The following is a 27,530-nucleotide window of genomic DNA, read 5'->3' as shown; positions in this document are numbered from 1 at the left end:
ATTTAAGTTGTACAATATATAATTTTTCAAATTTTTCAAAGAAATTTCACTCGTCTCCAACTTAAATAATGTACTATATACAAGTAGTTGACAACCCATGCTTTTGTACATATGGACTCTTGGGCCGTCTGCACAGTGTCCCTCATAGAATACTAAAACTGGAAGGGACCTTGGGAGGGTTATCAAGTCTAGTCCTCTGCTTTCACGGTAGGACTACTCACTATCTAGATCAAGGGTGGTGGCCAATAATTTTTAGAAGGGGGCCACTTCATAAGTTTTTAAGTGGTTCTGGGCTGTCCTGGAAAAGGTGAGGCCTCTTGTGGAAGGGGCAGGGACAGGAGACTTCGTGTGTCCCCCTCCCTGCTCCCAATGGTCCTAGGGAGGGGGGAATGTGTGAAGTTACCCCCACCTTCTCCACCCAAAATCACCAGCTGTTTTAAAATAGCTGGTGGTTCCCTCTAGGCGCTGCATGGGAGGAGATCTTGCACACTCCCTGTCGTCAAGCCAATGAGGGCCTGAAAGTGTGAGGAGCACGCAAAGTGTCTTGCTTCCTGCCAGAGGCGCACAGCAACGAGAGCCACTGGCTGTTTTAAAACAGCCGGAGTTTCCCTCTGATGCAGCACACCCTTCACAAATCCATGCCCAATCAGGGTTTGGGGGCAGGGGAGTGTACAAGGTCTCTCGTCCTCTGCCCCCACCCTGCTAGGACAGCATGACAGCTATAGAGAAATGCCTGCTGTTTTAAAATAGCCGATGTTTCTCTCTAGCTGCCTTGCACCCTTCGCAGGGAGGGAGCAGGAAGACTTTGTATGCTCCCCAATCCCCAAGTCTCCATTTGCCTGGGGGTGGGGGGAGTGGCAGGGTGGCCATAGGCTGGACCCACCAGATTGGCGGGCTGAATCCGGCCCATGGAAGCCCCTTTGTCCACCTCTGACCTAGATCATCCCGGACAGCTATCTGTCCAACCTCCTTCTAAATATCTCCAATGAGAGATTCCACAACCACCCTAGCCAATTTATTCCTGAGCTTGACTACCCAGACAGTTAGGAAGCTTTTGGATTCACTTCTCCAAAAAGGAAGTCTATAAAACTTACTTTACAAGTCTAAAGAAGTTAGGTGTCCAATCCCTACTGACATTCAATGGGAACTGGGTGTTTAAAACCTTTAGATTCTTTTAAATCCTCACTGTAAAATTCAGTTTTAAGATTGATACAAATCTAAGTACTGTCAATGTCTAAACCAGACATCATCTCACAGGCTTTATTTAAAACTGTAAAAAGTATTTGCTATCTAGTTGTTCTGGAGATACTTTTAATGTTCACTAAGTATCAAACTGGCTATGCTTCATCAGCCAAAATATAGGTATTTATAACAATTACGATTTACAAAGTAAAAAGCTATATTAATACTATGTATGGCATTTTAAAAAATGAAAATACGCACATCAAACAGTAATGACAACACTGGTAGAAAAGTTTTATTCTCCATCTTCTAAAAAGGAGTTACATATAGAAAGTAAAAACAAAATATAAATAGTGCTTCATTTCATTTAAATAAAACTGTATTCAAAATAAATTCAGAGAGGAGTCATTATGAAACATTCAGTCTCCATGCAATCGTATCAGAACACAGCTGAGCCTCAGCAATTTTCAAAGTAATTTGTCTATAAAGGGCACCGCTCACTGTTCGGTTCATATTCAATGCACTTTGCTTCTGTTCATTTTGAAACTTCTCTCTCAATTGCTGCACTGCTTCTTTTTTGCCAGACAAAGATGACACTGTAACCCCGCTCCTTTTCTCGCCAGCCTCATAGCTCTGTGTTAAGTTGTTTTCAAGTTCACTTACTGTAGAGGAGAAACAACTCCTAAAGCTGACCATTTCCTTTTCCAGAGCTACTGCAAACTGGTCAATAAGGATGTCCTTGCTTTCTAACCTTAGGAGTTTTATTTTGCAGGTTGGTGGGAGAACTCCAGTGAGGCTATGAAGGCACTGCAACAAGATAGTTCGATTTCTGTAAAAATCAAACAAACAGTCATCAATACAAGGATACAATCCTTTCAAAATTCATTAGTGGAACTATACAATGAAGCTACTCTGAACTGACCAGTGAAATTACATCTTACTGTGTAAACCTTTTAAGTTATATTTGCTGCAGGTGGAATGGCAAGCAAAATTTTCCATTTGGAGCTCATGCCAAATACTTTATAGCTAAAACATTAATGCTAAGCACACTTGCACAACATCAGCAAATACTCTGTGCTGAAATGTACTCTCACAGTTAAGAGTGCAGTGCATCATTTGTTTCTAGACATATTAGACTGTAATTAAGGGGGCTGCCTATAATGTGAAGGAGATTAATGCGTTGAATTAGTGTGTTTCCTTACATGCTGAGCCAGAAGGAAGTTATTTGTGACAAGGCAATGCGTTGTATGCACATTAAAGTGCAGTAAAGAGGCATCCCATAACTTGGCATTTCCTTGTTTTTAAAGGGATTACAGAAGGAATGGGGATCTTGCACTTAACCAGCTTTGATTCATTTTAAAAAGCGTGTGTTTTAGTTTATGATTTCCTGGATTTTTCAAACACAAGAATAAAAGGGCACAAGAGTGGGATGCTGCTCCAACAACTTCCATTATGACATGTAGATGTGGAATTATGAGTCAGGAAGGACAGAATGGGCATGTCAACTGCTGTATCTGCTAAGCTTGGCTATCCCGGATCCTCAGAAGAGAGGAGTCTTTGAAGCCACAAAGCTTAGATAAAGGCTTGAAAGTGCCCAGCACTCTGGATGCAATCCCGATTGAACCTATGCTACAAAACTGATCTTAAAGTGATCTTAAAGTTTCAGCAAAATAGCAAGGAGTCCTGTGGCACCTTAAAAACTATCAAATGCATCTGACGAGGTGGGCTCCAGACCACAAAAGCTTATGCCCAAATAAAACTGTTAATCTTTAAGGTGCCATAGGACTCCTTGCAGTTATTTTCAGTTTCCTGTACAGTTTTTTTAATAATAGAATATAGGGCCTGCCATTTTTCTTTAAGGCATTCTGATTTTAGTCCATTTGAAGACAAGGGAAAAATGGGAAAACCCTTATTTCCACATGACAGGCCTGTGGCTTCAGTCTCATAAGTTATAAAAAATGACTACTATTATGAATAAGATTTAATTATAAAGACAAACATAGATGAAATTTTGTTAATACTTTCATTTGAGAGAGAACTTAAATTCCTTAAATGTACATTTGGCACTCATTTTCAATTAATTAATTACATGGGAAGTTTGAAGGATAACTAACCAGTGGTTTGTTAGCAAAATGGATAAAAACAGTGAGATAGTTTCTTGGACCGATATTTAATTATTTTTAACTAGCAGATTTATTCAGAAACCCTTAGATGATTCAATCTTTACTCAAATTATGGCCTTTAAATGTGGTGATGATACACTATATTCTTAATATGAAACAAAGAGGCTAATCCCTATTTTGAGTGAAACAGAGCCCACTATAGTTATAATGGCACATTATACCTTTTCTTTAGTCTTTGTCTTTTAGACTGAATTCTTCAGGGCAGGAAATGTACCAGGTTTCATGTTTGAAAACTATTTAGCATACTGTGCAGGATACCATGTCAAATAATACTGATATTACTAACTCAGTACTTAGCCTGACAGAATAAGTTCTGTGGCATACCTATTTCTGAAACAGATATAATCTAAACATAACTGATCCACATTGAAGAAAAATATAAAGGGGCAACCTGTGACTATTCAAAGACTTAAGCTACCATTTATTAGATTTTTAAGACAGGAATTATATAAAGGGGCAACCTGTGACTATTCAAAGACTTATGCTATCATTTATTAGATTTTTAAGACAGGAATTAATCAACACAGAAAACAAAATATGGAATTCAAAGTCACTTTGAAGTGTTACTACTAAGTAAAAAATGGTCAATATTCAGTTCCCTATTTGTAGATTTCTTATTCTTAAGTCAAAGTGTTAAAGATAAGGGTAAATTTATTTTTACTTAAATAAAGGTTATAATATTACCTTCTAGTGGAATTCAGGACTTTCCTGAATTGACAAAAATCTTGAAATTAAAAATGAATTGCCATAAGCTAAAAAAAGTGGAGAACTCATGAGAGCTGCAGCTATTTGCACTCTCCAAACTGCCTTATGAACTTTATCGATAAGAAATCCTACAGGGAAGCCTGCAAATTGCTAAGCTTTATCCATTTACTGAAGAACTGTGTTTAGTAGTGAGAAGATTCCACTTTCTAGTGCCAAGTGAATATAGCCAGACAACTGATTCAGAGCTATGCATTATTTTCCAAGGGTAGTAAACAAAGTTTACTTTAAGTTGCTGAACATACATAATTGAAAGTTTATGGAACTGTATATGGTGACATATTACATGTCATTAGTCCTGTATATACTTTGATTTATGCTCTGCACAGACATAAAATGATTGCAAAAAGCAATCCAGTCAGATCTACTAATAGGCATAAGATGGCAATTTAAGATAGTTCTAAATGGCTGTCACTTGTATGCTTTTTTCACTGTGGCAAAATAATTATAATGAAAAAGTGATATTCTGCCACAAACTCAAGTTATAGAGACTAAATATTCCCTAAGCTCTACTTCTATTACCTGCAAAACAATGTTAAAATTCCTTCAAATGGAGTTTTCAGATTCCAGCTAAAGATAGTGCCATGCAAACTTCCCAATTTATGACAAAACATATATTCAGGGCATTCTTTGATTGGTACACACTCCATTTGTGTCAACAGCCACATGTTCACTGGAGTCAGGGTACAGTCAGATGAGACTATCAGGAAGGAGAATTTAAGAGATACTGCAAGAATAGCATATACATCTTCAATGGTGTCTGTAAGAGAAAAACATGAAAGGATATTAAATCTAACATTTTACTAATTAACAAATATGGATAAAAAATGTATTTTTCTTTAGGGATGTGGAAATGTAAATGTGTACACAGTTAACTGATGAGCCCCTTTACAGTTACACACAGCTCCCCCTCCCGCCCCTGCTGCCTCTGTATCATGAGGGGGGCACGCGTGGGGAGCCAGCTTAAAAGCCACTTCCCCTCATGTGTAAACATTGACATTTTCAATGATTATACGTATACCTAAATACATACATTTTAATATTGCTATTTTTCTTTTCTATTTCATGCTTAATTTCATTACCTCGTTTTTACTGTTATTTTAAAGAAGGTGGAACTGGGACGTTTCAAAGTTTCTGGGACCACAAATCGTACCTAATTTACTTACTGAGCCCCTTTACAGTTACACACAGCTCCCCCTCCCGCCCCCGCTGCCTCTGTATCATGAGGGGGGTATCATGAGTATGTCCTTCTTGCTTGAACTTACATCACAACTGTCATCCTTGGATCCTGCCTTGCCTCACAACTCTACCAACCATCCAGCCCTTCCCATCACCTTCTTATTGCTGTTCTTAGCAAACATTCAGGTGAACTAATATTCTTCTGCAGCTCTTAATACATTTAAAAAGCAGAGGTGTAGAGTCTGGGACGGGGTGCGAGTCAGGGCAGCTGATTCTCAGTTCGCACCTGGTCCCTCCCGCTACGCTTCTACTTCCCCAGGCCCTCTGCAGATATGGTGCTAGGGGGAACTTGCTATTAAGCCAGCTCTCCCCAGCACCGGCTCCTGCTCCCCGCACAACTGCCTCTCTCTCAAGAGAGGAAGCGACTAGTTGAGTCACTATTCGACTACCGATAAGCATATGCTTATTGGGTAATCAACTAGTCGCTTACATCCCTAGAATGCAAGGCCTGAAGCCCCTACTCCTAATTCCTATTGCCACTGCTTGTTGCTTGCTATGCCCCTTCTGGCACTGCCAAGGAGTAAGAGGAAAGCTCACAGAATGGGTCACACACTTCTCTGCCCCCTTCTCGCATCAACTAAGGGGGAGAGGAATGCAGGGACACTGTGTGCTCTCCTCTCACTCTCTGCAAGTGATGGGAGGGAAACAGCAAACAAAGGCTCTGACAAAGTTGCTTTTACTCATGAAAACTTATGCACAAATAAATCTGTTAGTCTTTAAGGTGCCACAGGATTCCTCGTTTTTGCAGATACAAACTAACACAGCTGCCCTGCTGAGACTATATTTAAACACTAATCTTAGTACAGAACCTGGGAACAACTCACATAACATTTTCCCCACACAGAACTGACCATTTTTCCTCATGTTTTCTGTCTCAGTTTCCAATTCATGACAGACCATTAGCTTGTAATAAAAAACATATTATGATAAAATGATTACAACATGACAAAATTAAATTCTGGATTAAAAACAAAGAGGAGGAAATTGAATTAACCAGATCTTCAGATTAATGTGAACAAGTCAATGCATTAAATATTTACCTGTACAATGACTATTATTCCTTAGCAAATTTACTGAATATTTTCCATTTGAAATATCTTCCAGGCATAATGAAATTTTCCCACACAGCATAGTCAGTTTTTTGCTTTCCTGTAGGTTGCCATCTTGATATTTTCTCCTCTTAGCATGCAGTAGTATTATACAACGTATATCACGGAATGCCAGCAGCAGTGAAAGTCGGGTAACAGCAACAAAGGTCTTTGCCCCATCTGACAGAATTTTAGAAGACCTTCTATGGTACTCTTTTTTCAGATCATTGTTGCTGTGTAAGTCCAGTTTTATCTTTTTTGGTTGTGGCTCCAGTTGGAACGAGGAGATAGACATTGCTGAGAAAGTTTTATTTAATTTAACTAATTTACTCTGACACTCAATAACTGGAGAAACTGAAGAGAAGTCATGACCCATTACCAGGGATAAGCTAACATCATTCAATGACCTGTAAAACCCATATAAAATTACTGGATTTCAAGTTCACATTTTACACTCAGGCAAATAGAATCAAAACTCTGCAAAAATGTGTACTGACATTTAGTGCTTTAAAATCTTGGCAATTCAAGATTTTATGTTGTCCTCCATTACCAAATAAACAGATGAATGGATCAAAAATCTTTAACATACTTTCAGACTAATTCACGGGATAGTGCAAAGATGTCTGGTAAGCATTTTGAAGATATATTTTAGCACATACTTTACAAAACACAATATGCACGGTGTTAGATTCCAAAAACACAGGCTGGGGTTTTCAGAGGAGCCTATAGGAGCTAGGTATCCAATTCCCATTAAAAATTAATAGGGTCTGTGTGCTTAACACAGATATGACTGGGATTTTCAGTGACAAGTTTCTGAATATAAACTATTAACATTTAAATTTAAATTCTATTTTTATAGAGGATATATACTTATAATACAGTACAAGGATACCTAAAATAATTCAACTACTTGATTAGCTCATGGATATCTACTTAACATCCCTAATTTAAATCATGTGGGACTGCCAATTTTTTATTTGACTTAACACCAAACTAACAATTTATTTCAGAAAATGAATTAAAGTATATGATGGATGTCACACGGCCTGATGTTACAAATGTTATGGTGAATAGAACGTCTGATATTTTCTTCTGATTTTTTTCTCTTAAAAATGACATGAACTCTTGCTAAGAATGGAAATAAAAATAAAACATTTTCATATTTATTGAAGGAACTATGCTAAGGCAGGGGTAAAGGTAAAGTGAAAAATAAACCTAAGGGTGAAACTTATAGCACTGATGTAACCTTATTGCACATAGTGTATTATGTTAAGTTTTCTTGATTCTTATGTAGTGTATGTAACCCTCAAGGAGATTACTTGGATTCCCGGGGCCTTGTCTGCTGGCAGCTCAGGGAGAGGCACTCTGAGTTTGCCTTGGCTTCCCCTCCCTACCAGGGCCAGAGTCTGCCCAGCAACCCTTGGGTAGTGAGATGCCCTTCCCAGGGGGAAGGAGAGACCATTGTTGAGGGGAGTCTGGAGCCAGCCAGGGAAAGAGGAGGACTGGCTGTGTGGGAGCTAGTAAGCCCCAGGCCTGCATGCAGGGTTCCCCCTGAGAACTAGCCTCTAGGGACCTGAAGGCAGGATCCCTCAGCTGGGTTTGTGTCTCCACTGTTGATTCCCAGTTGTGGAGTTTGCTGGGAGGCTTACCCAGCCAGGCTGAGTTGGCTCTCCAGCTCCCTGGGTGAGACGAGTCACTGCATGGTCAGCTCGGCTCTAGCAGCAAGTTCAGGGCTGCTGCCTGCTGTGTGGGTCTGAATGCTGGGCTGGGAGGCTATAGTTTTGAATTTTGGTGCAGTTGTGTGGTCTGCATCTTGAGCCCTGCACCCCTTCGCAGTGAGGGGAAATTCTGGGACCGAAGCAGCCTGGTTCCTGCTTGAAGAGGACCCCTGTGAGAAGAGAGCAGCCCCTCTGCAGTGACTGAGTCATCTCTCAACCTGAGGCTCATTCATGGAATGTGTGAGTGCACCAATTTTTAGTTAGTAAGTCAGGGAATTTGGGGATTTTATTACCTGCAGCATATTAAACCTGTGGAGGGATTACTGCCTTCTCCCATTTGTGAATCCTTTGGGCTGTACTGGACCTAGTCAGCTCCACTGCTAAACCACTGCAGAGAAGGATTTTGTGGTCAACAGTCATCAAGGGCCCCAACAAAGTACAGGCAGTCCCCGAGTTACGCGGATCCGACTTACGTCGGATCCGCAGTTACGAACGGGGTTCCTCTCCCTGGTCTCCAGCAGACCAGGGAGAGGAAGCAAATCGGCGGAACACGTGGGCAGCGGACAGGGCTGTCCGCTGCCCACGCGCTCCGAGGCTTGGCTCTGCTTTGCCCCCCCCCTCCCGTCCCCCTGGTCTGCAGACCGGGGTGGGGGGGGGGCAAAGCAGAGCCAAGCCGCGGAGCGCCCGGCCAGCTGACAGCCCAGAGCGTCTGGGCTGTCAGCTGATCGCGCGCTCCGCGGCTTGGCTCTGCTTTGCCCCCCCCCCCCGTCTCCCTGGTCTGCAGACCAGGAGGACGGGGGGGAGCAAAGCAGAGCAAAGCCGCAGAGCACGCGGGCAGCGGACAGCCACGGCGCGTCTGGGCTGTCCCGCTGCCCCCGTGCTCCGTGGCTTTGCTCCAGACACCTGTGGTACAGCAGCTGGGGCGCTGCCAGTTGGTCCCGTAGCGCCGCTCTGGGCGCTACTGGACCAGCCGGGCAGCACCCCAGCTGTTCTGCCCCAGGCGTCCTGATTCAGCCACTGCTGGTCAGATTCAGCAGCGGCTGAATCAGGACGCCTGGGGCAGAGCAGCTGGGGTGCTGCTGGGTTGGTCCAGTAGCGCCGAGGAGCGGCGGCGCTACTGGACCAACCCAGCAGCACCCCAGCTGCTCTGCCCCAGGCGTCCCCAAGTCAGCCGCTGCTGAAACTGACCAGTGGCTGACTACAGGAAGCCCCTGCCCCGGGCTTCCTGGAATCAGCCGCTGATCAGTTTCAGCAGCAGCTGACTTGGGGATGCCTGGGGGTTCTTAAGTTGAATCTGTATGTAAGTCAGAACTGGCGTCCAGATTCAGCCGCTGTTGAAACTGATCAGTTTCAGCAGTGGCTGAATCTGGACGCCAGTTCCGACTTACATACAGATTCAACTTAAGAACAAACCTACAGTCCCTATCTTGTACGTAACCTGGGGACTGCCTGTACACGTACCAACGGGACACTACCTCACAGTTGCTGGGCACCGGTGACCCTAAAAATAGTGTTTTACCCTGTTCTGTTATAATTGTCTCCTGTTTAATATAATTGTGTTTATTATAGTGTATGTGTTTGTGCTATTTTCTGGGAGTCTCCAACTATCTGGCAAATACGTGGGGATTATTCTGGGCTAGAATTTTCCTCCCAAGCTGCCCTGGTGACCCTGCTAGGAAGGAGTGAGGGGGGTGGAGGCACCGCCAAGTACATCAATCAGAAAGAATAAAATTGAGTGGGTGGCGGGATCCAGAAGAACCCAGACCTATCCATCCAAACCTGAAAAGAGATTGTCTTTAAAAGAAGGTAACCAGGTGGAGAGGGGGCGCTACATGTAGAATTTCTTTGAGGTTATCACAGGGGTGGCCAAACCATGGCTCTTGTAAAGTTAAAGTGTGGCTTGCACGGCTCCCCGGCCATTCTCTATCTATTAGACTTGAGGGGAACTCAGGGCTTCTTTGCCCTGTGGCAGGATGAAGGGGGTAGAGAGGCTAGATGTTCTGCATGAGACAACTAGGTGCCTATTGAGGGTGGGAAGGCAGAATTTAAAAGATCACCAGCCCCAACAGCTTGAGTCATGCTCCCTTCAAGCACAGTCCCTCTCACCACCAGAAGTCCCTCCCTGCAGCTCCTAGGTATTTGCTCTGTGGGGGGAGAGAGCAGCAAAAGCAGCGACTCTCCCTGTGGCTCAGAGCTGTTTGTTGCTGCCTCTCAATCCAGAGGAAGTTCCCCGCAGGGTTCCCAGGGGTCCGGTTTTCTACCGGACAGTTCGGTATTTGCACCCTCCGTCCGGTAGAAAAATTCAGAAAATACCAGACACGTGCAATGTCTGGTATTTTCTGAATTCCTGGCTGGGCGCCAGACGGAAGCCTGGTGGGGGTAGTGGAGCGACTGGGAGGCAGGGCCACGAATGGCACTGGGAGCTGTGGTCATGTGCAAAAGCAGGGGGGGGGGAGGGAGAAGCTGGGACTCCCAGCCACTGCTCCCGCCCAGCTTCTGCACGTGACCAGAGGCTCCCAGCGCTAATCGCAGCCCTGCCTCCCAGCTGGGCACCCCTGGTTGCGTGCAGAAGCCGGGCGGAGAGAGTGACTTCCAGCCCCTCCCCCGCCCAGCTTCTGCTCGCAACTAAAGGGAGTGCCTGCCAGGGGCACGGCCCGAAGGACTCCGGCTGTGGCCAGTGGCTGTACCCTCCCCTCCCTCAGGTCTGCTTCCCACCCCCTTCCTCATCCAGCCTCGCGGCCCCCGACTCCCCGCAACTCTGCTTCCCGCCCCCCCCTTCCTCCCTGCCAGCCCTGCGGCCCCCGGACACCCCCCCCCCCCCATCTCCTCTTCCTCCCGGCCAGCCCTGCAGATCCCGGCTCCTCCCACCTCCCGGACAGCCCCGCCCCCCTCCCTGCTAGTTCTCCCCTCCTTCCCCCGATCAAGTGTGTCCATTTTTTTTGGCAGGGTCTACCTGGCAATCCTAGTTCCCTGCTTGTCAGCTACAGCAACTGCCATGCAGGCAGTTGGTTTGGCAGTACCATGTGACCAAGCAGGCCAGCAAGCTCTGGCAAAACTGAATGGAGGGGAAGGCCACAGTATCTCTTCCTCACTTGTATCACTCCTGGTTTCTGCCTAATGGGGAGGAGGATCCTGGTGTGTTAGCCCCATAGGGCACACCTGCCAGAACTTAGGGCTTCAGCAAGAACAGGGCTGAAGCTGTGAGCCTATGCAAACTTCTCCTGCAGAACTGAATGTCTGAGATCCGCCTCTACAAAAGGCTGAAGCCCAGAGCCTCAGCAGGTGTCTCCTGTGAGGCTGAACCCCAAACTCTGCAGGTTCTTGAAATTCTGAAAACTCTTGTGTGAAGGTTGGAGGCAAAGTAAGTTTGGCCACCCCTGGCTTATAATGGATTTCTAAAACTCAGAGCTAAAAGTTACATTTTGAACTTTGTAGTCCTCTTCAGCTTTGCAAATGCAGGGTTGAACTTACAGACTAAGTTATGAGAATGAGTTTACTTACAAGTTAGGTGATTCTCTTATTTTAACTCCAACTACCAAGCTGTCATCTACCACACGTTGCCATAATTTCTCTACGAGATATTCTGGAACCTCAGATGTCAATGCCATCTTTTTATCAAGAGGGTGAAGATCTTCCATATCATCCCAGAGAGAAACAAGACCTTCCTTAAGAAAAACATATCTGTTTAAATAACTGAAGTGTATAGAATGTAATTCTTTTATTGTAGTACTGAAGTGTTTTTCCTGTCCTGTTTACCAAGAAGTATTCAGGTGGTCATGAGGATGAAAAATAAATGAATCTGGAATATGCTGTTATACCTGAAGTACAAATGGAAATTTCCAGAAACTATTTTTATCTTCTACAATAAATGTCAGATGTTTAACTGATGTTTGCCATGGGAGCCTCACATGCATTAAACTCAAAATTCTTCCTTTCATTATGAAAACTGATTTTATAACAATCTTGGACTACCACATAACTCTGTTCAAGCCAATTGGATTATGTGAACCAAAGTTGTCTTACACTGTTCCCGTCTTAAATTTTTTAATTACTTTTGGTGCCTAAAACTATTAATTAGTTAGCCATTGTCTGAAAGAGAGTCTTGAGATGCCCCAATACAGGTTATCCTAACATACTACACATCTAGGGCAATATACTGAAGAGTCAGTTTCCTTAAGTCTGAAAAGTCAGTTTTCTACTCTGCTCTAGAAATAGTAAAGCTCCATCTCCAGTTAAAAGAGATATTTCATTTTGACAAAAATATAGAAATTGTAATAGAATGATCTATTTTACCTCTTCTGCAGTTGGTAGGATATGCTCCCTCCCATGGACAAGGTCTATTAATGCGCAGCAAGATTCAAAAAGAACCTTTTCCTTGAGCCGTAAATGCTGCTGTAGTTCCCGAACAGAATTGTAACCAGCCTGTGAGGTATAAAAAGGATAGTGATTAGAGTAAGTCAGCAAAGTATGAGCAGGAGCTTGAAAGTTTCCTAGGGCTTTTCAGCTTTACATTGTACTCTAGATATGTAAATCAAGATTTTAAAAAAACAGGGTGCCTGAAGGTAGGCACTAAAAGTATTTTAAATCAGGTCAATTTTGTTGCCAAAACAAACTTTGGTGCCAACTTTAGGCACTTAAAAATATCGTCACTTTACAATGATCTTCTGGACCCTTTAAAAAAAAACCCCACCAACCAGACAGATATTTAGTCATCTTTTCTTCCTTAATTTTCCTTATCTAAATAGAAAGTTCTTTTTGCACATACTGGTACTGATTACTAGTCGAATAAAGTCAGAGCCTACATTTACCATGCTGTAAGCATAAAATATTGCACCCTAATTTGCGTCTTCTATGCTTTTTCTCCAGAAATCCGGATGTAGAAGTCCGGAATGTGCTCTTTGCTGCATTGCCACTTCTGTCCTACTTTCTAAAAGAGTTTCAACAGAATTTTAGAAATTCTGAGGCACAAAAAAGTATCTTTTCAAAGGGGAAAGGTATAAACATGTAAAAGTAGGGGTTCACAAACTTATATGTTTCTGCAACCAAACTCTGTGCATACCTCCTGCACATCACCCTGTTCTTGATCCTAAGCTCCGTTTGGAACCCTCACATTCCTTTCTATTTCAGGAACTCAGTCAAACCCTTCACCATTCTCATGCCTAGGGCTCTATGTGTCCATTTCTCATGTCCCCAAGAGCTCTCTGTCACTCCTCATTGTGTGCACCTCTGTTATGATCATGAGGGTTAGCCAGCATCCTGGGGACTAAGGAGTTAACTATACCTGACCCAGGTAGAGTTGACCAATAGGAATGTAGGTAGGAATTTCAAACTGGGACAAAGGAATTTTTGGTTTCTCCCTCCTTTGTCTCTGGGTTTTTTTTCTCTCCAGCTATTGAGTGGGACAGACACTGTCTCCCTCCAAGAAAAGACTCTACCTATCTGTAAGTAGGATAAAGTTTAGATAAATTAGTTAGGTTTTATTGTTTTATGGTTTGGGAAATGGGATCTGATGACTGTGCATTTAGAAATGGGTTTTTATCTCCTTTGTAACTAAGCTCCTGGCCCATGGTGGGGTTCCCCTCCCCCTATGAGTATATTACTTTGCGACTTTTCCATCTAGTCATTATACTTGCAACAGGAATATTGTGTTGACAATAAAAGTTCTTTCTTTTTACTAACCTGGTATTGGTTAATTTTTGTGTCCTGGTTTTTACTTTAGGGGTGAGCTCTCTCAAGTGATCTCTCCCCTGATTTTCTTATCATTACTTGGTTGGTGGCAGCAGAGTTTTTAATCCCCAAAATCTAGGTTTTTAAGATTTTTGGGGGAAATTTTATATCCAAGCCTGGAAAGATAAGGTTTTGGGGTACGTTTGCGGGCCCCCACTTCTGCATGTATTGTGCCAGAGTGGGGAAGGAGCCTTGACAATCTCCATTCCCAAATCTCGCCTCCATGCCCTCCCCTTCACTCTGTGTAAGAGTCTACACTGATTTTTTTTTTCTTGCGAAGGTCTGAGGGCACCTCTTTTCCCCAACCCATGCCAGGGATTCTGTGAACACATCTTTTTTATCTACCCACCATTATTTCTTCTTTTTATCTGAGATACATCATTTAGGGTATCAATATGTTAAACCGTTTTGGGACAATATGCATGGGTGAGACAGGAATACTGTTTTACTGAAAAGTTATTAATCAGTGCCATCAACCAATTAATTTAGTCTACAAACAATTGCAGAGGTGTTTGAAGTTATGGCTCTGCTAAACATATTCCAAGGGCTCCACCTGGCCTGCACTTTCCCCCTTCCAATTTTCTGACTCCCACCCACAATTAATTGGATTCTGCTCTTTGAGGCCTAGAATATTCCCTCAAATTTTGGAATAATCAAAAATTATCACATTACATTCCAACAGTAAAATGCCATTAAGTTGAGAGTAAGGTCTCTAAAGGTTGGCTAATGATACTAATCTACAAAATTAAGATGCACAGAATTTGAAAATATAGAGCAATTTTTGAATAAGAATTATTCTTGTGTGTTTTACACAAATCTTTCCCCTCTAGTGTAGATTAAGCCCTGGGATTTTTCTGGCAAAAGAATGCTGCATTTCTTCAGGACTGTCAATGAAATCTACTAGAGCAAGAGAAAATGTTGCCTATTAAGTTATATAAAATTATAGTCAGCAGGAGGATGGAGGTCTTATGATCCCAGGGTTCTCTTCTTTGATTGCAAATCTATCCAGATCAAAAAGCACTCAAAGAAAACTTTTAGTATCAAGAATCTTATATGGGAGGTAGTTAATAGGTCCTTGAAGACCACAGCAAAGAACATTATTGTCTTTAAGAAGGTAGGAGAGACAGGAAGAAGGTACCTATAAAACTTCAAGGGCCTAGGTTACTTTAGGGACTTACACAGAGATTACCTTATGAGTATATTTTTCTATAAGCATTTTTTTGTGATCTGTTGTCAACCAAATCCCTAGCTAGACTGAACATTGGAAAGTACAGCCATGCATCCTCAAAGGTTGATGAAGCATACGTAGTATCTACATGCTGCTTACATCCAGTTACTGAGAACAATGTGTTCCTGGCCTGATTAGGTTATCTAGGTACTACAACACATACAAAATACATAAATCACAGCACAGACTGCTTCATTAGCTCTACCACTGGGGCTTTATATATGTTGGGCAGGCCTTAATAGCAGAAAACTGCAGAATACAATATAACTGATCCTTTGGGGGCAGATGAGCAAACAATTACCTAAAATACCACTTACAATCTCTAAGAAGATAACAAAGCCACTCCAGGAATATCTTTCTAATAAATTAAGCATGGCTATAAGTACTCATACCACAATGAGGGGGTCAGATAACTAAGAACAGTAAGTCAGTCTTCTGTTACAGAGAGATTATCAAATAACTATACAGATTTTGAGCCATGCCAGCTACCGACATGTTGGAAAATATGACCAAGCAGTTACGTTCTCATCCATGGTCACAGATCAAGTCAGAATGAAAAATAGAATAAGGACCCAAATCACCAGGCTGCTAAACCTATGCAAAACCCAACAGACCACTGTACCCTCCTTTTTCTCAAGTCAAACTATCACTGCTTAAAGAACCTACGACTGCCCTGCTAGTAGCGAAGAGAATCTCAAGCAACAGGAATATCCATTGAAATATTAAGTTGGTATTTATCCATAATGGTCTTATCTTCCTTGAGTACTCAGTTAATACACTGATTTTCTAGTAGCTCCACTGACTATTTGGCAGACTGCAGCTTAAATTTTTTGTTGTTGTTAGTGTATGCATATTGCTATTTGATCTATAAATTCTTTTTGGCCTACTTATATTTTTACACTTGACTTGACAGTTCATGCTCCTTTCAATTTTCTTCAGTAGAATTTTAGTTCTAATTTCTTTAAAAACAAACCACAGATAGGAATTTGCTTATCAGGAAATACAGAGAGCGCAGCAGAATGCAAACCTGTAACCTTGCTTTGAGAGCTTGGATAGTAAAAAAACCATGCTCTTGTGGTCCTTCCTCAGGAAGACAATCCTCTTTAGACCTGATGCCGCTCTAAAGAAAAGCAAACGTTAGTCTACCACAGAGCTACTCAACTTTGGAAGCAGGGAGGGCCACAATGATACTCCTAGCACATGCTGAGGGCCACAGCTTACATGTAGTTGCATATACATGCAAATAGCTTTTCACACAATGCTCAGGCACTCCCAGCACCTCCTTCCTGCAGCTAGAAATGCTGACACCCTGTACCAGTCTGTTCCAACCAGCACATCTGCTTGTGTTTTTCAATGTTCACCCCGCCTGGGAAACACCTTGCCGTTGTGGAGCATGTTCCCAGTGGAAGCCATGTTCAAAGGATCACACCCATGGGTTTTGTGTTGAACCCCACATAAACCCAAACCACACCACAGGCCACAAAAAAACAGAGACAGCAGGGGGGTGGGGGAGAGCAGGAACCGGTGGTGATGGGAGCCAGCTTACAAGTTGGTTCCCCCAGCACTGAGTCTGGAGTGCCGCCTGGCCCCCTGCATTGCTGCCTCTATCACAGGCAGCAGCTAGGGACTGGAGGGGGAACATGGAAGACTGCTGCAAAGCAGCCCCTGTCCAGAAGCTGCTCTGTGGGAGGCAGAGCAGCCTCCATCTGCAGGGAACTCGGACCCGCCACAGACAGGCAGATAGTAGCAGCCCCTGTCCATAGCCGGTCTGCATGGGATAGGGATGTTAAATGTTGATTAATCAGCTAATTGAGTATTCGATAGACTTTCCCTCAACTACTCAATTAGTCGATGGGGGATCTCTGGTTCGCCTCTGTCTTTGAAATGTACAAGAGCCGCTACATCACTTGTACATTTCAAGGAAGAGGCGTAGCAGGGAACCCCTGTAAGCGGGGACCCAAGCTGTCCCACTGGCGTGGGTCCCCCACTGCTGAGCCTCTCCCTTTGTAATGTACAACAGCTGCTGCAGTGGGAACCCAGTGCCAATGGGACTGCTTCAGTCCCCATTGCACCTCTGCCTCCCCTGCCCCCCAAAGTAAGGCAGGAAGGGTGGGGGAGGAAGCGACTAGTCAATTGGACTACCCAATAAGCCTCCGCTTATGGGGTAGTTGACTAGTTGCTTACATCCCTAGCACGGGGAGCTGGTTTTTAAACTGTTACCATACGCTGCTCCCTCTGATACAGCAGCATGGGATGGCAGGGGGATCCCCAGAAGTAGGGCTGGAACACACTGGCTACTGGCCCCATAACAGGGACTATAGAATAGCTGAGTAACCGCTAAGATTTCATGCGGTTACTCGACTATTCTATTACTTGATACCTAACATCCCTACTTCAAGCCAGACAGTTATTTTGACTGATTCTTACTTTTTATAAATTCACAGTGCCTTATTATTTTAATAGTATTTAGGTTTAAGGGGATTTGCTAGCATATGTACAGAGTCACTTTGCACAAAATTTTTTATTTTTAACTTGAAGTTCGGTTCATGAAATTTCATTAGTGTACACTGAATGGGAAGAAAAAATAAAATTAACTTACTGCATAGCTGACTTCTCCAATATCTGTTATAATGAATGTAGTTAAACTAGATGTACTGGATATGTCCTTAAATAGCAATAAAATTTGTTCAGTCCCAGTGCCAATGAAGTCATCTATCAGAACAGACTTCACTTCTTGCCATCTAGAAGCAACCTGCAGTAAAATACAATATTAAAAATGTATTTTTCTAAGGCATCTGTATTTGAGATTTAATTTTGTTTCAATTTATCTAAATTATTCTTTTTTAAAAAAAAGCACATAAGAGAACACTTACAAACAAGCACATACGTGAATCTAGAGTAGCAGTTCTCAAATTGTGGATCAGGACCCCAAAGCAAGGCTGGTATTAAGACTTAGGCTTCAGTTTCAGCCCGGGGCAGTGCAGCTCAGATTACAGCCCTCTCCCCCAAGGCTGAAACCCTTGGAGTTTGCCTTTGTGCCCCATCTGCCTCAGGTTGGTTGGGTTCAGGCTTTGGAACCTTGGAGCTAGGGTGGGCTCAGGATTTGGTCCTGGGTTCTTATAGTAATTTTTCATTGCCAGAAGGGGGATCATGTTGTAATGAATTTTGAGAACTGCTGGTCAATACCATGAGATCAAGTCCCAAATTCTATTCCTAGCTCTATCATAGACTAGCTGTGTCACCCTGGACAAATTTGTTATCTTCTGTGTCTCAATTGTCTTCATCTGTAAAGTGCATAAAGAAAAGTCCATTTTTCTAGATAACTTCTTTCAAATACTGCATCTTTTGAATGTTTATTCTTAAATACAATTTATTAAGACTTATGATTTAGTCATGTTTCCCCCACCAATACTTAAGATAGTTGTAGAATTAAATTCTGCACTGAGTATGGAAAGTAAGCTTATACTCATAACAGTTAAGCATTTAGCACTCCCCATATTTTCTGTGAAAACTCAAGTTACAAATATTTAATCTGATATTTTTAACTTTGTCAATTATGTCCATTCAATACAAAGAATGGAACAAAAAGTGTACTGTATTTTGTGTATTTTACAGGCACACTAGAAATTTCTAAACAAAGCAAAATTACACAGAGCTTTTGGCAGCACATCAAGAAAACACTAATAATTCACATTACCTCATGAATTTAGAAAAACTAAAGCCAAAATATGTCCATGGTCTTCATCTGTTGCATTTCCTCACTGCCAAAATGTCAGCAAAAGTTACAGATTGGAACTCCTGAGTCCAGCACCTAACAGGTCCCAAATGAGGAAATCTGCCAGACCAGGGGAGGTCCCCTGCTGCCAGCTTTCTAGTTTGCCACTGGATATGCTTTTGGTTCTGGCTGCTTCACCCTGCTAACGGCCCCAGTCAGGATACTTGCTGATGGTCCCAGCTTAGTGAGCTGCTGTGCAGCCCCGGACCAGCTCCTCTGCCAGGATGATGTCCTTGTCTCCCCTGCTCCTGCCAGGCTGCGATAGCCTGGTTCCCCTGCCACACTGTTGTGACCCTGGATCCAGCTCCCCTACTGGGCAGCTGCACAGATCCAGCTTTGGCTCTAGCTCCCCACGATGCATGGCTCTGGTCCCCTGCCCGGCTGCTGCGTGGTCCTGGCTTCCCAGTTCATGTGGCCCCCTGCCAGGCAGCCACATAACCCTCCCGCTAACCCTGCCGGGCTCCCAAGGGCTCTCAGCAGCCAGCCCTCCTGCTGCCTGACTCCCAGCCACCCCAAGCCAGAGAGTCCCGGTTTAGGGAGGTGCAGCCTGTAGTGAAATTCAAGCAGCAAATTTAAATCTGAGGCTAACATCAGCTCAGTTCTCTAAAATGAATTATATAAAAACATTCATAACACAGTCTTGTTAAAATAAGAATTGCTTTTATAAAGAACTTTTGAAACAGCAATAGGGACACTGGCCAAGTCTCATTTTCTTTCTTTTTCTTTTTTTTTTTTTAAGTAAACAATTGACTCAATTACTGTTTTAGTAGGGATGTAAAATCCCATTTAATTAGTTAACAGGTTAAATGTTAAGTGGGCGGAGGAGTTTTTCAAACCACTAGGCTGGAGTACCCCCCCACTTGACATAGCTGGGCAGGAGTAGCCCCCATGCCGTGGGCAAGAATTGCTCCAGCTTGGCTGCTTCCAATCCTATGCTAGGCTTCTGGCTCCAAGCCTGCACAGCAGCCTCACGTGGGACCAGTACGAGTGTGGGGGGCCTGCTACCTCCCCGGCGCCCCGCTACTGACCCCCACTCAACTGCGGCACATGGGCTGGGAGCTGGCAGTCCTCCCCGCTGCCAATTCCTGCAGGGCTGGGGCAATTTTCTGCCCACGGAGGGCTGCTCCCAGGTAATGATTAACCATTGCCTGGTAAGCATCACTGGTTAAGGGTAACTGGGTACCCTTTCACATACCTAGTTTTTAGACAAATCATAGAGCAACAAAAGGAAAGATGTACCTTAGTGTATTTAGGTCACTTTAATGGAAGCAACATAAGGAAGAGTAAATGATTAACACTAATCTCTCTCTTGTGGGAACATAACTTACAAATTATGAAGAGAGGTTAAAACGACTGGGACTTTTCAGTTTACAAAAGAGGAGACTGAGGGGGGATATGATAGAGGTATATAAAGTCATGAGTGGTGTGGAGAGGGCGAATAAAGAAAAGTTATTTATTAGTTCCCATAATAGAAGAACTAGAGGACACCAAATGAAGTTAATGGGTAGCAGATCTAAAACTAATAAAAGAAAGTTCTTCTTCACACAGCATGTAGTCAACCTGTGGAACTCCTTGCCAGAGGAGGCTGTGAAGGCTAGGACTATAACAGAGTTTAAAGAGAAGCTAGATAATTTCATGGAGGTTAGGTCCATAGAAGGCTATTAGCCAGGGGACAGAAATGGTGTCCCTGGCCTCTGTTTGTCAGAGGCTGGACAGGGATGGCAGGAGACAAATCGCTTGATCATTGTCTTCAGTCCACCCCCTCTGGAGCACCTGGTGCTGGCCACTGTCGGCAGACAGGCTACTGGGCTAGATGGACCTTTGGTCTGACCCAGTATGGCCGTTCTTATGTTCTTAATTTGCAGACGGGGAAAAAAATAGAATCCTTAAAAATTTCCATTGTTACTAACTAGATAAGACTACAATACCTGAAAGCCGTCCTTACGCACAACACAGACATTTCCAGAAGCAAATGACACAATAAACAGAAGGCCATTTTCACTTGTTGCCGCTACTTGTAGTGAACAGGGCTCTTCATATGGCAGCTGGCAGACATCTTTAGGAAGACCATCTTGGAACCAAATCAACTGTTTTTTGTGAGTAACGGCAACAACTGATGTTCTGAAGGGGCTTCTTGATATATTAGTCCTGCAGACATGTACACAAGATATCACGCTGCTATAGGCATGAGGCAGAAAACAGGTGCCACTTAGCGTTTTTTGATTTTCAATTGCATATACAACAAATTCACCACCCCAGATGGCTCCATCTGATTTTGAAAGTGTTTGCCCATCTTTTTCTTCCGGAAAACAAACAGTTCTCGTCCCTAATATAACAATGCCTTCTTTCTCAACCTCATCCGCCCATTCAATGGAAGAAAACTGAACAGAAGCACTTAGCACTGTACAAGTTTTGGTAGAGATATAAAAAATTTTGTTGGTATGTCTCCACAATATTGTTGGACCATTAAGCAGCTTTATGTCATCTTTCAATTCATAGTCCAATTTAAAATGTAAGCACTGTTCAAATTCATTGGAGCTGTGAAGCAACAACAAAAAATATTTGAAAGTACTATTACTTTTTTTCTTTCTCATCAAAATACTGGGAAGATTAATTCCTGTTCTGAAATCTGCTGTACATCCACAACAAACAATTTCAATATTCAAGCTTCCACCATGCATGCTGAACAGTCCTGAGGATTTCTGAATAAATATGTTAGTGCCACTGTCATATGCCATTCTGTTAACATGTAATCTTGTTTTTTCAGCTGCACATTTTGCTTTTGATAACTGAAAAATGAGAACTTCTCCATTGTAAGGTAAGATTTTTTCTTGTTCATCTGATTGCATTTCCTTTTTTATGGTTATTCCACTAAAAGAATTCTGGACGTCTCTCCAGTTTTCATTAAGATATTTTTCTGCTCAATGAAATTTGTAATCCAAGTGGACTTTTTCAATCTACAAAAGAAAAGAAGCTTTTCAGATTAACGGAATATAATTCAAGCAGATTGCATATACCAAGGGCACTGGTTACAAGCCAATCATATGATCCATACTATAATGTTCAGAAGTTAGTGTGAGATTTGCTACAGTTAGAAATGCTGGATTGGAATAAGGATGTTAAAATGCAATTAATTGACTAGTCAACGGAATTTCCATCGACTAGTTCATATGCATTTCCGCATTCCTCCTTTGAAATGTACAAGAGCCTCAGCAGGGAACTCTGCATACAGTATTCTTAGCAAACTTCTAAGAACAACAAAAGTTCATTTCCATTAGTTGGTCCCACAAATCAACAGTAACTGAAAACAGCATGATTTATAACTAGTTTATTTTTAGCAAGGAAAGAAGCAGATACTAAGAAAGTAAACTGAATTCTTAGCTGCATTTTTTATATCAATACTACACATTGTGTAAAATATATATTTTAAAATATGTAGTAATCATTTTAATAATACTGAATCACTTCCATAGTAAGCACTAATGTTTAGCTGTTCACAATCTTAAACAAAATTGCTCTTCATGTAGTATTTCTCATTCCATCTGATGTAGTTTGAAAGTGATTTTTTTTCACTCAAGTCTGGCACAAGTTTGTTGAGCCTTTTTGAGACTAAAAATACATTTCCCACCTAAGATCCAATCAGAAGTTTTGTTCTTGGATAATAAATACATCCAAAGCAAGATACTTCAAACTTGGCTTATTTGTTCTTACTGAAGCGTAAAAAGCAAACCAGGTTTAAGGAAAACTGGTCAGAAGTTTTAGAGTTATTTGTTCAAGAACTCCTCCTAAATGCTAAGAGCTAGGACCACCAAATTTGGTAGCCCGCCTGAAATGGGATTGTTTCTCATTAAACCATACAGACAACAGTATCACGAGGCAGGTGAAAGGGGCTGAATGGCTAGGAGTGCCTCTCCTTCCCCCTCGCAATCTGGGACTGCCCCAACACCAAACATCGCACTCTCTAGGGGCTCTTTAGGGTTGGCGGGGAGATGTGCAAACTCTCCCCTTCCCATTTGTATGGAAACATTGATGGCTGTTCCCCTTCATCAGGGAGAGAGGGAAATGTGCAGTTTGCTGCATTCCTCGCTCTGGCTGGGGAGTGCAGGGGGCAGATGAACCTGGACTTGCCTCAGTTGGGTACGTTGTACCCCTGCTGGAATTGCAGCAGCCATGGAGAAGCACTTCTCACCTAACTCCAAACTGCTGAAACGAGAGAGGACTGGGATAGCCCTCTCTCCCCAGCCCAACCTGCATAATGAACCCTTCAACACCAACATCACCCAATAGCACTGATTTAAATGAAGCATGTACATTTTTGTTTTATTTTCCAAAAAACAGGTTAAGGACACAAGCAACACTAGGTAAATATTCTAGTAGTAAATATTTAGTTAAAATTTTCTCTGCTGTATTTTTATTCAACGGTCCTACAAAAACAAAAGTGAGACCACATTCAGTTTATAAAAGACCTTATTAAACAGGAGTGGACATAATACGGCCCACAGGCCACATCCGGCCCTTCAAATATTTTTCTCTAACCCAGGGCCGGAGGAAAGCTTCTCATGTCCCTGCAAGGTATTCAAGTAGTCTGCCTGCCTGCCGTGCCCGCAGCTATGCTGCTCCCAGAAGTGCCACAGCCAGAGGCTACTGGCAAGCAAGTTTCTGCATGCACCTGGTGGGAGAGGGGAGCTGTGGGTCTCTGCACATAGCCCCCGCTCCAGCACTTGCCAGAAACCAGTCAATGAGAGCTGTGGAGACCTGCTATCCCCATCCTCCAAAGAGGCATGCAGAGACACGCTTGCCAGCAGCTTTGAGTAGTGCAGGGCCAACAGAGCATGCAGGTAGCCTGGCTGCTTGAGGACTGGCCCTTGGCACATTGGGACAGCCCCTTGTGGTAAGCACCTCTTGGCTAGAGCCAGAACCTGCCTCTGGCACTCCCTTCTGCACCCAAACCCTCTGCTCCAGGTCAGAACCCCCTCCTGCACCTTAATCTCTGTGCAGAACTCCCTCCTACACCCAAACTTAGTCCCAGACCCCACACTTTCTCCAGTAATATAAAAGTGCATCCTGTAACCACTTAAAATGGAGTAGTCCACCCTTCAAAAATGACTACCCACCACTGCTGTTACAAGCAATTTGCCAACCTGTATTAATACATGAACAGGCTGAACATCTGTGGTCCAGAGGTTGCCAGCAGCTGGGAATGGAGCCACCCACTAGGGACAGTGGAGCTTACAGGCCACTAGGGATGTCATCGTGTAGTCGACTACATACATGATTAACAAGCCTGTATCAGAGGCAATAAGGAGGGGAGAGCAGTGGGCTCTCCATGAGCACCAAATCGCCTGTCCCTGCCCACCTCCATGATGCTACCTCTGATAGACAGGCAGCAGTGCAGAGGGAGAGGCAGGCTGGAGCTAATGTGCATGGGGAGCCATTTTTCAAGCAGGCTCCCTGCATGTGCCAGCTCCAAGGACCCGCCTGCTCCCCATGTCCACAGGGAGCTTGGACCCTCGTGGATAGGGGCTGCTGCTGCCTCTGTAGCAGCCAGTCTGGTCTGCACACAACGTTTGTTTTTAAACTGGCTCACCTGGTGGACCAGCTCCTGCCTGCCACTGCGTGCTGCTGCCTCTGATATAGGGGCAGTAGTGTGGAGTGGCAGAGGGATCCCAGGAGTGGGGTTGGGATCACACTGGCTGCCAGTCCTTCCCCCAGAGACTATTGAATAGGCATGTAACTGCTAACATTTCATGCAGTTACATGATATCTAACATCCCTACAGGCCAGCAGAGCCTATAGGGCTGCACAGTCTGTCGGGCCCCAAAGCCCTCGGGAAAGCACGGTCCACAGGCCAGTGGGGCCATGGAGCCGGCAGGGCTGCAGAATAGCAGGGCAGCAGAGCCAATGGGGTGGCCAGGGAGAGGAGCTCAATAGGGAGACTGGCACCCCCTTCTGCCGACTTTTCCTGGTCCAGAAATCTCCTTTGTCCATGGTCAGTTAAGTTCCAATGGTGCCGGACCAGGGAGGTCCAACATGTACTAGTAACTTGTACACATACAGTCATACCCATCCAATGAACATAAATTAACATTATCACAAGAATGGGCAAGTCATTTAGTCACTCTACACATCTGTTCCCCATCTGTAAAACAGGAACGGTAGTACTTTCCTACCTCACATCAGTGTGGTAAAGATTAGTATTTTGGGGCAGGTCTACACTATGAGGAGAATTTGATCTAAGCTACACTATTTGAGTCACATTAGTAGTGCAACTCAAGTCAACATAATGTCAACCTACTTATCATTGACTCCCCTTACTCCATTCATTCCGTTGGGAGTACAAGAGTCGATATCTGAGCGATCAGTTATTGATTGAGTGGGTCTGCTAAACAGATCTTCAGTGAACTGTCAGTGCCTGTCATAGTGCAGAGAAGCCCTCAGGGTCTCAATCAATATATTTTAGTAATGAAATCCGTTTAAATATTCAAAATGTATAAGTAGCCTGCAAAAGTGAGGTTCCTATTTTATAGAGATTCTTATAACATCCTCCTCACTGTAGTATCTGTGTGCCGTTTCCTATTTTTCAAGTCCAGTACATCTAAGACACAGAAATTGCAACTTTTATTCACGTGGGTAGGTGTGTGCGCTGAAATGGTACCTGAATACGCAGAACAAGTTGCAAGATAAGCCCTAAGGTTACATTAAAATAGGCTTTTCCAGATAACAAGACTTTTCAGAACCAGTATTTTCATTTAAAAAGGTAATTCACATATCTGAAAAATGACTCTCCAGGAATGTCCAAAAGGAATGAAACTGTTCTTCTAGCCATCCAATAAGGAATCCCATTAAGAACTTCCTAAGACAATCTTACAAAAATGTCCTAAACTACATGTAAAATATCAGCTGCTGCCTATTACAGCATATTCATATTAAAGCTACAATACTACCTGCTCTGGCAAAGTACTTTTAGAGCAGTAGAAATCCAGTGGGCAGATCAGATTTTGGTGCTAAAACAAATCCTGAGATTGTCCAAAGTCTTCTATTCATGAAATATTTTTGTCTTGAGTTCCATCAACCTTCTTATTCAGTTATATTTTTAATCAATATGTAAGATACCAAAAAGCTACTTATAACTGTATGTATTAAAGATGTAGAATTCGCAAAGAGAGACAAACTTTAACAAAATACAGGACTATGTAGCACTTTAAAGACTAACAAGATGGTTTATTAGATGATGAGCTTTCATGGGCCAGACCCACTTCCTCAGATCAAAGTGGGTCTGGCTCACAAAAGCTCATCATCTAATAAACCATCTTGTTAGTCTTTAAAGTGCTACACTGTCCTGCATTTTACTTCAGCTACATCAGACTAACACGGCTACATTTCTATCCCTATTCAGGCACTTCAGACAGAAAAATCTCTCTTTGAATACCAAACTATCCTTCCCATCACAGAGCTGAACCGGATGAAATACAGCTAGGGCCCACATTCAGAGTGAAATGCAAGCTACAGTAAGATAAGAAACTTATCAGGTGATGTGTATCTGTTCCAACTCGGAACGTGTGTAGAACATGAGTCTCTACCGGCCCCGAGAGTAAGGGGTCCACTCCTGGAGCTAGATGGCAGCGGGCAGACTCCTCTCCCAGTGTGCTCCCCCGCACACTATTATGAAGCCCAATTCTCCACAGAGCTTGCTGCTCCCCACAGGCTGCTCAGCCCGCGCCTGAAGCCATGTCCCGTTGGAACAGCCAAGCCCCCTGCTTCCAGGTGGAGCCACCAGCCGCCCAGCTCGGCCCTTCCCCGCAACTCCCACTGCGTGCCCAGCGGGGGGGGGGGGGGGGGCGAGTCCCGCCGGCCAGCGCCAGGGAGCCCCAGGGCCGAGCCCCCCGCAGACCGGAAGTGGCGGGGAACGGGGGGCAACGCTCGGGCCCTTACCCGCCTCACGCGCCGCGTGGACAGTCCCCAGCCACCGAATAGCCCGCCACGCAAAGCATTGTGGGACAGAAAGCGCCTCATTCGCCCGGAAAGGCCGGAGTGGCGGGGCGAGGGGAGGGGAGGCAGACGAGAAACGACGGGCGGGCAGTGGGCGGGGCTTTCGGATTCGAAGGGCGGGGCTGTCGCTCCGCCGGGCGTCATAGGGGCGGGCCCTCGGGATGATTGACCTGTTGGGGGGGGGCAGTTCCGGGAAGCGCGTGAGGTGTCGGTTGGTGTCAGGCAGCGCTTCCTCCTCCTCCTCCTCCCCCCCAGCTCTCTCTGTCACGCGCCTGCCCGGCCCCGTGCGCCCTCCTGCTTGGTCACCTGCTGCCGGGGGAGCCGGGCAGCCGCACCATGGCGGCCGGGGTGAGTAGCTGCGCGGCAGCGGGGCGGGGGGCAGTTTTCGTGGGGCGGGAGCGGCACTGGCGGGGCGGGGGCGGCACTGGCGGGGCGGGGGCGGCAGAGAGGGGGGAGGTACCCGGGCCTGGGGTGCGTGGGACTTACGCAGCTTTCTCCTCTTGTTTCGCAGCAGCAGCAGCAGCAGGACAAGGCTGCCTTAATTAGCCAAACCAGACGGCGCTTTGAGACGGAATATCTGCCAGGTTGGTACCAGGCTGGTAGCGATGCCCATCTGCTTTCGGGTGTCATGCGCTCTCC

The 27,530-nt window shown here is 44.1% G+C and overlaps 2 protein-coding genes across 9 annotated transcripts in view; one reads left to right on the top strand and one right to left on the bottom strand.

Moving 5' to 3' along the window:
- Positions 1-1,455: 1,455 nt before the first annotated feature.
- On the bottom strand, positions 1,456-27,530 carry FANCB (FA complementation group B). Of its 3 annotated transcripts, none has more exons than XM_075914470.1 (9): positions 27,378-27,530; positions 20,831-21,859; positions 17,727-17,879; positions 16,155-16,247; positions 12,466-12,594; positions 11,674-11,837; positions 6,407-6,861; positions 4,650-4,887; positions 1,456-2,011 (listed from the first exon to the last, which is right to left on the bottom strand). In XM_075914470.1, the coding sequence occupies exons 2-9, from the start codon at positions 21,749-21,751 to the stop codon at positions 1,591-1,593; spliced, it is 2,574 nt and encodes an 857-aa protein (XP_075770585.1). In that variant the 5' UTR covers positions 21,752-21,859; positions 27,378-27,530; the 3' UTR covers positions 1,456-1,590. The 3 variants fall into 3 exon arrangements, with proteins under 3 accessions (XP_075770585.1, XP_075770577.1, XP_075770594.1); XM_075914462.1 differs by lacking the exon at positions 27,378-27,530 and adding an exon at positions 26,835-27,014; XM_075914479.1 differs by lacking the exons at positions 16,155-16,247; positions 27,378-27,530 and adding an exon at positions 26,835-27,014.
- MOSPD2 (motile sperm domain containing 2) overlaps positions 27,087-27,530 on the top strand; it is a 97,428-nt gene continuing 96,984 nt past the window's right edge. For 4 of the 6 annotated variants that reach the window (XR_012898649.1, XR_012898654.1, XM_075914515.1 and 1 more), the window contains exons 1-2: positions 27,087-27,239; positions 27,403-27,475. Coding sequence is in view for 4 of the 6 variants with exons in the window: in XM_075914515.1 (XP_075770630.1) it covers positions 27,228-27,239; positions 27,403-27,475 (85 nt within the window). In the remaining 2 variants the exon portion in view is untranslated. The remainder of the gene's footprint in view (positions 27,240-27,402; positions 27,476-27,530) is intronic. The other 2 variants (XM_075914507.1, XM_075914499.1) reach the window with 2 other exon arrangements.

The sequence above is a fragment of the Pelodiscus sinensis genome, chromosome 1 (genome assembly GCF_049634645.1).
Source record: "Pelodiscus sinensis isolate JC-2024 chromosome 1, ASM4963464v1, whole genome shotgun sequence".
In the NCBI taxonomy this organism is placed as follows: Eukaryota; Metazoa; Chordata; order Testudines; family Trionychidae; genus Pelodiscus; species Pelodiscus sinensis.
This window is presented reverse-complemented; position numbering and strand designations above follow the sequence as displayed.